The 14,145-nt window shown below is 45.6% G+C and overlaps 1 protein-coding gene across 2 annotated transcripts in view; it reads right to left on the bottom strand.

Moving 5' to 3' along the window:
- Nucleotides 1-261: 261 nt before the first annotated feature.
- The window catches only part of ppp1r35 (protein phosphatase 1, regulatory subunit 35), a 35,808-nt gene continuing 21,924 nt past the window's right edge, over nucleotides 262-14,145 (bottom strand). The window contains exons 5-7 of one of the 2 annotated variants that reach the window (XM_048524216.2): nucleotides 11,825-11,929; nucleotides 4,558-4,650; nucleotides 262-1,333 (exon numbers count right to left, since the gene is read on the bottom strand). In XM_048524216.2, coding sequence (XP_048380173.2) covers nucleotides 1,217-1,333; nucleotides 4,558-4,650; nucleotides 11,825-11,929 — 315 coding nt within the window. In that variant the 3' untranslated portion in view covers nucleotides 262-1,216. The remainder of the gene's footprint in view (nucleotides 1,334-4,557; nucleotides 4,651-11,824; nucleotides 11,930-14,145) is intronic. The other variant, XM_048524218.2, reaches the window with a different exon arrangement.

Below are 14,145 nucleotides of genomic sequence, written 5' to 3'. Positions count from 1 at the left end.
ATAAATCTGTCAGGCTGCCACTTCAATGCTGTTATTGAATCCACCTTCACCACCAGCTCTGGCAACACATTCCAGGCACTTACCATCCTCTGTGTAAAAAAAAACTTACATCTCACATCTCCTCAAAACCTACCCCTTTTAACTTACCCCTATGTCCCCTTGTAACTTACATTTCTACATGGGCCATGGATTAGACTGTTAATACATTGTAGACTTGGTAAGTGTAGAAGAAATAATCAAATATTGTATAGGTTGTAGGATTTCAAAAGTAGTATTTATTTTAGCAAAATAGTGATGAATATTTTTCCTAAGGCATCAGGTTTAGACAAATCCTGTGTGAGGAGGCATCGGATGAGTTTAAACATCAAGGGAACAAATAATCACTAGATGATCAGTAAATTATGAGAAGAACTACATTTACTTTACGCCTCTGGATAGAAAACAGGGTGCAGTTAACAAAGTTGTGACAGCAGAATGGAACAGTTGAATACTTTTCAATTAAGCGATAAATCAAGCCCTTATATTTAAACACTTCCACGATCCAATTAAATTTGGCTTTCAAAAAAAATATGAAAGTAGGTCTTCAGTTCCTGTTGATTTCTGATAGCACTGCCCTCTGAGTTCTCATTCTGAACACACAGCCATCCTAGGCAGAGCTTTTCTGAAATTCAATGATCTGTTGCGCAGCATCTCAGCTCCTCGTTCAACTTGCTGATCACAGAGAATTTATCCACTAATCATCAGGTGCAGAAGCGACAGTGAAGGATAGGAATAAAAAGTATCCGTAGTTTTATTGGTTATTTGTTCAAACCACTGAGGATCTCTCAGCAACGCTGTCTATTGATTTACAGAAGAAAAGGCACTGGTTTGAAGGGCCTTCTTGTTGGTGAAAGCATACCAGCACGAGCAACAACTTATGTAGACTGATGATGAGGAATTACCTAATAAAGAGACTTAACGCATGTGAAATGACATCTCACTGGTTAAAGAGTGAGGGGAAGAGTCTGCCTGCAACAGCTTTAACTCCATGTTTAATCTGGGACAGCCTGCTGCCCAAAACACCAAGCACACTACCAAACTGCATCAATATCCATCATATTAACATACCCAAAATTTACTCGAAGATGATGCAAGGGAAGGAAAATTGGAGGGCGTGTCACTTTCTTTATCTCACTGTTTAAAAAAAAAGTTCCTCTATCGATCCTTCAAGTTGTAGTCATAATTCTTCAGTACAATTGCGAGTGCCTCCAGTCTGAGGAAAGTCTGCCTGCTCCGTTAAAGTTGTCACTGTGCTCTTGAGGGTTGCCAGTCTATTCTGAAACATACTCCACACCTGAGTGGAAAGATGAGGTTAACAAACACTTAGAATCCTTTTGTATTCAGAGCTGAAAGATTACTGACAGCTAGGATTTTAAAAAACTATTCAGATTCTCCAGCATCTGCAGTTCCCATTATCACCAATTAATAACAGCAGTTTCTATCCTTAAAAGGACATTAGAGAACTAGTCAGCTTTTTCTTGACAAACAGTTTCATGGTCATCATTAGATTCCTGAACCAGAGAGGTGTTCTAACTTTATTCGAAACAGGTTCAGTTCTGGTCTCCCTGCTATAAGAAAAATTTTATGAAACTTGAAAGGGCTTGATAAAGATTTACAATGAAGTTGCCAGGGTTGGAGGGTTTAAGCTTATAGGAAGAGGCTGAATAGACTGGGGCTATTATCCCTGGAGCACCGGAGACTGAAAGGGTGACCTTATAGAGGTTTATAAAATCATGAGGGGCATAGACAGGGTAACTAGCCAAGATCTTTTTCCCAGGCTAGGGGTGTCCAAAACTAGAGGGCATTGTTTTAAGGTAAAAGGAGAAAGATCTAAAAGGGACCTAAGAAGCATCTTTTTCACAGATGGTGGAATGAGCTGCCAGAGGAAGTGGTGGAGGCTGGTACAATTATAACATTTAAAAGGCATCTGGATGGGGATATAAATAGGAAGGGTTTAGAGGGATATGGGCCAAATGGGTCTAGATTAACATAGGATATCTGGTTGGCATGGAAGAGTGGATAGAAGAGTCTATCTTGGTGCTGTGCATTTCTATGAAGGCACTGGCCTAGTGGTATTATTGCTGGACTGTTAATCCAGAGACCTAGGTGAGGTTCTGGGGACCTGTGGTTGACTCTAACTGTCCTCTGGGCAATTAGGGATGGGCAATAGATGCTGGCCCAGCCAGTGACACCCTCATCCTGTGAATGAATAAAGAAAAAAATAAAATTCCACCATATTTATACTGTTTCAGGGTGGTGCAATACTGGATTTTGTTTTTTCAATGCTGGAGCCCCTACCTAAATCTTAGTACAAGGCTTTCTCTGCTGCATTTCTGATAAAGCATTAGTTTATATGGTTTCAAAAGGCAAATGACCAGTTTGATCCAAGTTACCTATAGTCAGTCTAACAGGAGACACCATGGAATTTCCCCTTATGGAGTGCTGCTGCTTTAAAGTGAGCACAACATTGAAAGGTAGGAGCTGTCTGAAAATTACCAGAGTCACCCAAAGGGCTGTGGACACAAGAACTCTCAGGCATCATAATGGCTTAATCATACAGAAGCCAGGAGATCAGAAAATATCCTCTAATGGAGGGAGAGTACCCTGCAGCTACCTATAAAATTTACCACTTCGTAGTGTCAAGGAGAGTCTCACTGGTGACTTCTTTATAGTTCAAGGTACATGTGAAACTCAGTAACTTTTAACAGCATATCACTTTTCATGACACATAGCAACACGGGAATTAGGAGTGGGAGTGGGCAACTCAGCCCCTTATATCTGCCATTTAACATATCATAGAGTCACAGTCATAGAGATGTACAGCATGGAAACAAACGCTTTGGTCCAACTTGGGTGATCTTATCTTGGTCGCAACTCTACTTTCCTGCCTGCTGCCCACTGTCCTTTATCCTGCTTTTCATCAGAAACATATCAATTCCTTTCTTGAATCTGTTGATTGATTCTGCCTCCACTGCTTTCTGGGGTAGTGGGTTCCACAACCCTCAGGGAAGTAGTTTCTCCTCAATTCAGTTTTGAGCCTACCCCCGCTCACTGTCTACCTCTGACCTTTTGTTCAAGATTGTCCCGCAAGGGGCAACATCTGTTCAACGTCCACCATATCAATCCCCTTGGCATGTTATATAGCTTGATCAGATTCCCCTCGTTCTTCTGAACTCCAGTGAGCACAAGCCCAAGCTATTCAGCTGTTCCTCATACGACAGCCCTTTCATCCCTGATATCAATCTGGTGAACTTCTTCTGAGCTGTTTCCAGTGCTCCCATGTCCTTCCTCAAGTAAGGGGATCCAAACTGGATGCAATATTCCAGATGTGGTCTCACAAATGCCTTATGTAATTGGAACAACACATCTTTACTTTCAGAATCCAGTCCTTTTGCAATAAATGCCAGGATTATATTTGCCTTTACTACATGTTGTGCCTGCATACCCACTTTCTGTGATTTACACACGGCAATGCACAGATCCCTTACACTGACACACTTTGAATCTGCTTCCAATTTAGATACTAATTTGCCTTTTACTTTTCTGGCCAAAATGAACAATCTCACACTTAACCACATTAAACTCCACCTGCCAGATTCCAGCCCAATCTCCTAGCCTATCAATACCCATTTGTAAACTCTTTATCACTGCCTGGTTTCCCACCTATTTTGCTATCATCTGCAAACTTTGCTTTGTTACACTCTGTCCCTGCTTGGAGGTCATTTATAAAGATTGTAAATAGTTTAGGTCCAAGAACTGAACCCTGCGATACCCAACTAGTTACACTTTGCACTCAGAGAAAGATCTGGGTGCCCCTTTGACCAATTTTATGGGGTGGCACAATAACTCAGTGGTTAACACTGCTGCCTAACAGCACCAGGGACCTGGGTTCGAATCCAGCCTCGGACAACTGTCTGTGTTGAGTTTGCACAGTCTCCCTGTGTCTGCGTGGGTTTCCACCGGCTGCTCCGGTTTCCTCCCACAGTCCAAAGACGTGCAGGTTAGGGAGACTGGCCATGCTAAGTTGCACGTACTGTTCAGAGATGTGTAGATTGGGTGGTTATGGGGGAAATGGTCTGGGTGGGGAGCTCTGAGTGTCGGTGTGGACTTAATGGGCCAAAGGGCCTGTTTCTACACTATAGGGATTCTATGATAATATTCTATGACCTATTTATCCTGACCTCCTGCTTTCTATCAGTCAGCTAGTCCTCTATCCAAGCCAATACGCCAGCCTTAATCCGCTGAGATTAAACCTTCTGGATCAGTCTTTTCTGCAGCACCGTGTCAAATGCCTTCTGGAAGTCTAGATACACAACATCCATCAGAGTCCCATGATCCACCTTGGTGGTTCCATCCTCAAAGAGCCCCAGCAAGTTTGTCAAGCATGACTTGTCCTTCATGAAACCATGTTGACACTGGTGAATTGAGCTTTGCTTTTCCAAGTGTCCAGTTATATCCTCCTCTATGATTTACTGAAGAGATCAAAGCATGACACAGACTGCATCTCAAATCACTGACCTGTGCCATCTTCTCAATTTCTCCCGTCTTCTCAGCCCAGTAGGAGAGGTTCTTGTTCAGCTCACCCATTAGTAATACAGCCTCTTCCAGCTCCTGCAACAGGACAGTCAAAAAATACAAACTTAACTCAAAATGAAACCGCATCCTGTCTCTGTCACAAGTTAGTGCTCTACTCAAGTCCATATCTCTTCCAATCCTGTCTAGAGCACTGTGTCTCTACACTAGTTTGTTAATGATCAAATCTGGTGTCTTTCTCCCTTCATCCTGGATTTATTTCTCTCTCGGTATTTGTCCTGTTCTTATTTTGGTCTCTCAGTATTTAAACCAGGCTTATTTCTGTCACTCAGTATTTATCCCAGGTTTATTTCCCCTCTCAGTATTTATCCCTGTTTTATTTTGGTCTCTTGGTGTTTATTTCCCTCTCTCGGTGTTTGTCCCGGGTTTATTTCCCTCTCTCGGTGTTTGTCCCGGGTTTATTTCCCTCTCTCGGTGTTCCCCCCGGGTTTATTTCCCTCTCTCGGTGTTCCCCCCGGGTTTATTTCCCTCTCTCGGTGTTCCCCCCGGGTTTATTTCCCTGTCTCGGTGTTTACCCCGGGTTTATTTCCCTCTCTCGGTGTTCCCCCCGGGTTTATTTCCCTCTCTCGGTGTTTACCCCGGGTTTATTTCCCTCTCTCGGTGTTTACCCCGGGTTTAGTTCCCTCTCTCGGTGTTTACCCCGGGTTTATTTCCCTCTCTCGGTGTTTGTCCCGGGTTTATTTCCCTCTCTCGGTGTTTACCCCGGGTTTATTTCCCTCTCTCGGTGTTTGTCCCGGGTTTATTTCCCTCTCTCGGTGTTTACCCCGGGTTTATTTCCCTCTCTCGGTGTTTACCCCGGGTTTAGTTCCCTCTCTCGGTGTTTACCCCGGGTTTATTTCCCTCTCTCGGTGTTTACCCCGGGTTTATTTCCCTCTCTCGGTGTTTGTCCCGGGTTTATTTCCCTCTCTCGGTGTTTACCCCGGGTTTATTTCCCTCTCTCGGTGTTCGTCCCGGGTTTATTTCCCTCTCTCGGTGTTCCGCCCGGGTTTATTTCCCTCTCTCGGTGTTTACCCCGGGTTTATTTCCCTCTCTCGGTGTTCGTCCCGGGTTTATTTCCCTCTCTCGGTGTTCCCCCCGGGTTTATTTCCCTCTCTCGGTGTTTACCCCGGGTTTATTTCCCTCTCTCGGTGTTCGTCCCGGGTTTATTTCCCTCTCTCGGTGTTCCCCCCGGGTTTATTTCCCTCTCTCGGTGTTTACCCCGGGTTTATTCCCCTCTCTCGGTGTTTGTCCCGGGTTTATTTCCCTCTCTCGGTGTTTACCCCGGGTTTATTCCCCTCTCTCGGTGTTCGTCCCGGGTTTATTTCCCTCTCTCGGTGTTTGTCCCGGGTTTATTTCCCTCTCTCGGTGTTTGCCCCGGGTTTATTTCCCTCTCTCGGTGTTTACCCCGGGTTTATTCCCCTCTCTCGGTGTTTGTCCCGGGTTTATTTCCCTCTCTCGGTGTTTGTCCCGGGTTTATTTCCCTCTCTCGGTGTTTACCCCGGGTTTATTTCCCTCTCTCGGTGTTTGTCCCGGGTTTATTCCCCTCTCTCGGTGTTTGTCCCGGGTTTATTTCCCTCTCTCGGTGTTTACCCCGGGTTTATTTCCCTCTCTCGGTGTTTGTCCCGGGTTTATTTCCCTCTCTCGGTGTTTACCCCGGGTTTATTTCCCTCTCTCGGTGTTCCCCCCGGGTTTATTTCCCTCTCTCGGTGTTTGTCCCGGGTTTATTTCCCTCTCTCGGTGTTTGTCCCGGGTTTATTTCCCTCTCTCGGTGTTTGTCCCGGGTTTATTTCCCTCTCTCGGTGTTTACCCCGGGTTTATTTCCCTCTCTCGGTGTTTGCCCCGGGTTTATTTCCCTCTCTCGGTGTTTGTCCCGGGTTTATTTCCCTCTCTCGGTGTTTGTCCCGGGTTTAGTTCCCTCTCTCGGTGTTTACCCCGGGTTTATTTCCCTCTCTCGGTGTTTACCCCGGGTTTATTTCCCTCTCTCGGTGTTTACCCCGGGTTTATTTCCCTCTCTCGGTGTTCGTCCCGGGTTTATTTCCCTCTCTCGGTGTTTACCCCGGGTTTATTTCCCTCTCTCGGTGTTCCCCCCGGGTTTATTTCCCTCTCTCGGTGTTTACCCCGGGTTTATTTCCCTCTCTCGGTGTTCGTCCCGGGTTTATTTCCCTCTCTCGGTGTTCCCCCCGGGTTTATTTCCCTCTCTCGGTGTTTACCCCGGGTTTATTCCCCTCTCTCGGTGTTTGTCCCGGGTTTATTTCCCTCTCTCGGTGTTTACCCCGGGTTTATTCCCCTCTCTCGGTGTTCGTCCCGGGTTTATTTCCCTCTCTCGGTGTTTGTCCCGGGTTTATTTCCCTCTCTCGGTGTTTGCCCCGGGTTTATTTCCCTCTCTCGGTGTTTACCCCGGGTTTATTCCCCTCTCTCGGTGTTTGTCCCGGGTTTATTCCCCTCTCTCGGTGTTTGTCCCGGGTTTATTTCCCTCTCTCGGTGTTTACCCCGGGTTTATTTCCCTCTCTCGGTGTTTGTCCCGGGTTTATTTCCCTCTCTCGGTGTTTACCCCGGGTTTATTTCCCTCTCTCGGTGTTCCCCCCGGGTTTATTTCCCTCTCTCGGTGTTTGTCCCGGGTTTATTTCCCTCTCTCGGTGTTTGTCCCGGGTTTATTTCCCTCTCTCGGTGTTTGTCCCGGGTTTATTTCCCTCTCTCGGTGTTTACCCCGGGTTTATTTCCCTCTCTCGGTGTTTGCCCCGGGTTTATTTCCCTCTCTCGGTGTTTGTCCCGGGTTTATTTCCCTCTCTCGGTGTTTGTCCCGGGTTTAGTTCCCTCTCTCGGTGTTTACCCCGGGTTTATTTCCCTCTCTCGGTGTTTACCCCGGGTTTATTTCCCTCTCTCGGTGTTCCCCCCGGGTTTATTTCCCTCTCTCGGTGTTTACCCCGGGTTTATTCCCCTCTCTCGGTGTTTGTCCCGGGTTTATTTCCCTCTCTCGGTGTTTACCCCGGGTTTATTTCCCTCTCTCGGTGTTTGTCCCGGGTTTATTTCCCTCTCTCGGTGTTCCCCCCGGGTTTATTTCCCTCTCTCGGTGTTTGTCCCGGGTTTATTTCCCTCTCTCGGTGTTTGTCCCGGGTTTATTTCCCTCTCTCGGTGTTCGTCCCGGGTTTATTTCCCTCTCTCGGTGTTTACCCCGGGTTTATTTCCCTCTCTCGGTGTTCCCCCCGGGTTTATTCCCCTCTCTCGGTGTTCCCCCCGGGTTTATTTCCCTCTCTCGGTGTTTGTCCCGGGTTTATTTCCCTCTCTCGGTGTTTACCCCGGGTTTATTTCCCTCTCTCGGTGTTTGTCCCGGGTTTATTTCCCTCTCTCGGTGTTCCCCCCGGGTTTATTTCCCTCTCTCGGTGTTTGTCCCGGGTTACATTATAAAACTTGATTTTCCTCAGCCCTCGGTCACCAACAGCCCATTTTCCCTCAGTGCCTCTCTCTCCCCCCGGGATTACCTGGTTGATGTTTCTCTGAAAAGTCCGTTTCGTTTCCTCGAACTCGGCCGCGGAAACCCCGGCTTCACCGCTTCGCGCCATTTTCCGCCGGGCCCAGTGCGCACGCGCAGCTCCCGCCGCTGACGGGTGTCACCAGTGCGCCTGCGCACTGCCAACGCACACCCCCCACGCCGCTGACCGAATACGCATGCGGCTCCCCCCAACCAACTTACAAACCACGCCTGCGCGGTGATGCTGCACTGCCCATGTGTGCTGCCACCCACAGTCAACCTGCTATATAATTACCAGCGTTTGAAGGGAAAGTTCACGTCCCGCGTCCTCGAGTTGTTTTTAAGGATACATCAGGACTGTTCGAGAAAATAACAATGTGTTCTGGCCCAATTTTTCTCTGTCTTATCAAAACAGATTGTTTGCTCTCCAATAAAAACCGGAAGGACCTCAGATGCTGTGAATCAGGGACAAAAAACAGAAATTGCTGGAAAAGCTCAGCAGGTCTGGCAGCATCTGTGAAGGAGAAAACAGTTAACATTTCAGGTCCGGTGACCCTTCCTCAGAACTGGACCCGAAACGTTAACTCCGTTTTCTCCTTCACAGATGCTGCCGGACCCGCTGAGCTTTTCCAACAACTTTGGTATTTGCTCTCCATCTCAGTGCTGTTTGTTGAGGGCATTGGGACGGGGTTGCAATGCCGTGTTTTGTACAGGTTATTCAGAAATGTTGTCACACTCCTCTTGACCAGGTGGGATTTGAACCCGCGCCTCCTGGCTCAGAGGTAGAGGTACTCCCATTACAACACAAGGGCCCCAAATTTCCTACAACATAAGGGTCGTAAATTATCCCACAGCACTGTTTGAATTTAAGATTTACCCTGTTTGGACAGAGATGCGAATTCTTTTCTCTGAGGTTTGTCTGTCTTTGGATTACCCTACCTCAAAAGGTGTGGCACAAAATGACTGGCTCTGATCTTGCTGAATAGATCAAGCAGCTTCAAGCGGCCAAATGGTAAACTTTATACATATCCAACTTTTAGGCATCCTTAGGTTTTTAAAGCTGCTATATACATGTGACAGAGATAGTAGGAACTGCAGATGCTGGAGAATCTGAGATAACAAGGTGTAGAGCTGGATGAACACAGCAGGCCCAGCAGCAGCAGCAGTGAAGCAGGAAAGCTGACAGTTCAGTTCCGAAGAAGGGTCCAGACCCGAAACATCAGCTTTCCTGCTTCTCTGATGCTGCAGGCCCTGACAACTCTGAATGTCAAGGAATCAGCTCTGCCTCTCCCCCTGTCAAAGCAAGAATCTGTAAGTCAATGTGAAGGAAACAATAAACAATCAACAGGGCTTCGCTTTAATAGGCAGTGAATCAGAAAGACACTAAGTTATGAATATATTGTAGGAGTCTCAGATGAACTAAAGTCAAAGGTCTTTGATACAAATCTTCATTGAAAGGAGTATCTCTGGAAAGCTTTAGTTATGGCAGATATTTAAACAGCAGTTTCTGGAGTCAGTGTCCCCTTTTGACCACATTTTGTCTCTTTTGTGAACATTTCTATAGAAGTGCAAACACTTCACGGTAATCACATTTATACATCTTGTCTCTGGTGTACATTTGTCCCATTCACACCAATGACACCTCCAGGGTGAAAATATAATTTCAATGCTATGAACCTGGTTAAAGTTGACAATTTTTGTAACATTATAGACTGTTAACCCTTTACTTCCCTCAGCAGAAGGAATAGTCTTAGGGTGACACTTAATGTAGCCTCAGTTGTCAGAGATGCCATCCTTTGTATGTGTTGCTTGATCAGGTGTATGAGTTGTTACTACATGGACTCTGCAACCCTGAATCATAGATTCCCTACAGTGTGGAAGTAGGCCATTCAGCCCATCGAGTTCACACCAACCCTCCCGACAATATCCCACTAGACTTATCCCCCAAACATTATCCCCGTAACCCTGCATTTCCAATGGTTAAATCGACCTAGCCTACACATCCCTGGACACTATGGGCAATTTAGCACGGCCAATCCACCCTAACCCGCACATCTTTGGACTGTAGTAGGAAACTGGGGCACCCGGAGGAAATCTACGCAGAAACGGGGAGAACGTGCAAACTCCACACAGACAGTCGCCCGAGAGTGGAATCAAACCTGGGTCCCTGGCGCTGTGAGGCAGCACTGCTCACCACTGAGCCACTGGGCTTCCCCCTGAAGTAAAGGTAACACATTTTGTTTGGGTCCTAGGAGAATTCAGCCCAACAAACTGCACAGTCCATACTAGCCTCCTGTCACCTTCTTTCATCTCACTATCATTGATCTTTGTCCCACCTTCACTTATCCAGGCTGTTCTTACCAGATCCAATTGACAGTGCAGCCAGGAAGGTTACCAATGGCCACAATTCTCCATCAATCAACATCAGCAAAGAGAAAATATACCTGCATTTAAAGAATCATAAATCACGACTCTGCTTCAAGCTGCTGTCTGCCATATTTAGCTACAGGAATGACAGTCACCATGCTTCAGAAATAATTGTGTTAAACACTGAGAAGTACAATGAAGTGCAAATGAAAGCTAAAGAGCAAAGTGTTGGAGAACCTCAGCAGGTCTGGCAGCATCTGAGGACGGAGAAACAGAGTTGAAGTTAAAGCTAAATAACTCTTCTTTAGACCTCAATGAAAGGAAGGATCTGTATCAAGCTCTCAACACTCCACTGAAAGTCACTTTGATCAGTTCAACAAAAAAAGACATTTTGACTGAATCGATAGGAGGCAGTTTTGGAGACAAAGCAGAAAAAGAATCAGAGCTTTAATTCGTACAAAAATATGCTTCCATCGGTTTACCGTGAACAAGTTACAAAATCTGTATCGTTTAAAATTGGCAACATGCACTAAAAAATTGAGTGATGATCAAACTCATGAATGCTACTTGTTGGGGACGAATTAAGAGCCACGTAATAGTGACTCCTTTTCAATTAACAGCACCAAGATCAGACTAACTGATCAGCCGCATCCATTGCTTGTTCGTATAAGCTGGTTTTCAACAGTGTCTCCATAGAAGGTGACGCTGAACCTAGAACTATTATTGCCCATCTCTGTAGACTCCAGACAGAAGGCTCGGCCTATTTCAGGTAGGGCACTGGCAGGAAGAGAAGCTCAGTGAATTTCTTTGCATTCTCCCAAAGGTGTTGACCCTGTGGCATAAGAGTGGGGTAGAGCCTTGGCAGTCTGCTCCTCATAGTCCTGGGTGATATAATGTACCTTATGAGCTGGCCTGGCCCACTTCAACTCAGTGAGCTTAAAGGTTTAGTAAGACAATACCCACTACATTGATGGGTAAATCCTCAACTGAAAAAGGTGCTTGTTGGTATTAGTGACTGAGGAAATGTTTACTGCGAGGGAAAGTCTCAGAATACTGACATAAGCAGCATAAAGAGGAAAATAAAACCTTATTCTGGCACCACACATTCATATCTCAATGTTAAAATACTTTGCTCAATTTCTAGTTTCACAGTGTCCTGTCTTGAAATGTCCCAAAATTTGCCAATTATCATCAACATAATTGGGAATTGTTTTAAACAGCTGAAAGGACTGATATATATTATGTATGAAAGTTCTACACAGAATATACATTCCCGCAGCATTCCAAACCGCAATCTTCCTGTTGCTAGGCCTCCCACTGTTTTAGCTTGCGAAAAAGGTCAAAAGATGAAGCAGCAGGTTTTGGCTGTGGCTGTACCTTTAAGACTGGCAGGCCCTCCACAGAGAGATAGGGAGTCTCGCTTAACAGCTCCAGGGGATCATAGAACATCATCAGGTCGGGAGCTTCCATCTCAGTAACCTGCTGCAAAAGCAAAGATAAATTAGCACCTCTACAGTTACCTCACTTGCTGCTCTTAAGGCCTTGGGGTGGAAACCATCAGCACCTGAAGGCTTAACCCCTTTTAAATCCCAATTTTCTCCCTACTACTGTTTTTTCTAAATTTGTTAACACGTTCCTCCCTGCAATGTGTTTTCAGTTTTCCTTCTATCACTGGTATCTTATCTAATCTTGTAGTGCAGAAACTGAGCTGGGCCAGCTGTTTAAATACAATAACAGGTCAAAGGCTCAGGGGTTCTACAGCCAGTAACTCATCTCCTACCTCCCCAGAGCTTGTTTAACACCTACAAGGCACAAGTCAGGAGTGTGATGAAACGCTCTCCCCATGCGGTGCCACCCAGGTTAAGCCACCACCAGCCCTATGGCCCAGTAATCTTACGGTGATACTCAGTGTGTGCCACCTACAAGAGGTACTGCAGCAACTCATCAAAGCAGCACCCTCGACCATCTAGAAGGAGAAGGGTAGCAGATACATGGGAACACCACCAAGGTCCCCTCTAAGCCAACCATCGTCCTGACTTGGAAATGTATCGCCGTTCCTTCAGTGACACTGGGTCAAAATCCTGGAACTCTCTCACTAACAGCACTACACCACACAGACTGCAGTAGCTCAAAATGGTGGCTCACCACCAGCTTCTCAAGGGGCTATTAGGAATGGGCAATACACGCTGGCCAGCCAGCGATGTCCATGTCCCATGAATGAATTCTGAAAAAATGTAATTTACTGATAGGTTGGCTTTTGTTTTTCTCTTATGTCAAATATCACCTAATTTTTTTCTCGCTATCTGACTGCACTTCAAAAGTACAAAATTGGCTGCGACGTGTTATGGAATATCTGGAGATGGGAAAGGCACTATGGTGTATAAATGCAAATCCTTGTTTTCACATTATTTATGCTATCATTTTCTCATTTTCCTCTTTTGTAGCTTTTATTTGGTACCCTCGAATTCCCTTTGGTTGGTTTCTACATTTCTCTGAATCCCCCGCATTCCTATTTTACACGGCAACTGTGTAGGTCGCTTCCTTTAGTTCCATTTACCTCCCTACTTCAGGTGTTGGCCACAGTTCGAGTCAGAGAGGGAGTCGTAGAATCATATAGTCATAGAGCATGGAAATAGACCCTTAGGTCCAACTTGTCCGTGCTGACCAAGTTTCCCAAACTAAACGAGTCCCATTTGCCTGCATATGGCCCACATCCCTCCAAACCTTTCCTATTCATGTACTTATCCAAATATTTTTTAAATTTTGTAATTGTACCCACATTCACCACTTCCTCTGACAGTTCATTCCACACACGCTGTGTGTACAAAAGCTGCCCCTCAGATTTTAAAAGGACATTTCTCCTCTCACCTTAAAATTATGCGCTCTACTTTTGAACTCCCCCACCTTAGGGAAAATACCTTTGTTAATCACCTTGTCTGCAACCTTCATGATTTTATAAATTTCAATAAGATCACCTTTCAACCTCCTGCACTCCAGTGAAAAAAGTCCTGACCTATCAGCCTCTCTTTATAACTCAAGCCCTCCAGTCCTGGTAATATCCTTGTAAATCTTTCCCAAACCCTCTCCAATTTAATTATATCCTTCCTATAGCAGGGTGACCAGAACTGTACCCAATACTCCAAAAGTGGCCTCACCAATGTCCCCTACAACTGCAACACAATGTCTCAACTTCTACTCAATGTTGCTTGACTAGAATATTTGATCTTTAGGGGAGATAGTTTTACTTAATCTCTCGCGAAATGTGAGAACCGATGGGCAAGGCCAGCAGTTTTTACTCATCCCTGTCTGCCCTTGAAAACCGATTAGTTTGCTAAGTTAGCTCAGAGTATGCCAATAGACTATAGTCATGTGTAGGCCAGACTGGCAGATTTCCTTCCCGAAAAGGACATTAATACACCAAAATGCTTTTAATGACAGTCAATGGCAGTCACCATTACTGGGGCTAGTTTTTAATTCCTGATTTCATAAATGGAATTTAAATTGCCACGGTGGGGTCTGAACCCATGTTGTCCGCAGCATTAGTCTGGGATTCTGGATTCTTGGTCTGGTGACATTACCATGGTGCCACAATCTGCCTGTCTGAAAGGGCAATTCAGCCAGTCCCACTGTCCTGCCTTTCATCCGTAGCCCTGTAATTTCTTTTCTGCTGATGATCCAATTCCCCTCGAGAATCCACA

Source organism: Stegostoma tigrinum, chromosome 45 (assembly GCF_030684315.1).
Source record: "Stegostoma tigrinum isolate sSteTig4 chromosome 45, sSteTig4.hap1, whole genome shotgun sequence".
Classification (NCBI taxonomy): Eukaryota; Metazoa; Chordata; class Chondrichthyes; order Orectolobiformes; family Stegostomatidae; genus Stegostoma; species Stegostoma tigrinum.
The sequence above is the reverse complement of the archived record's forward strand: the minus strand, read 5'-3'. Positions and strand labels throughout refer to the sequence as shown.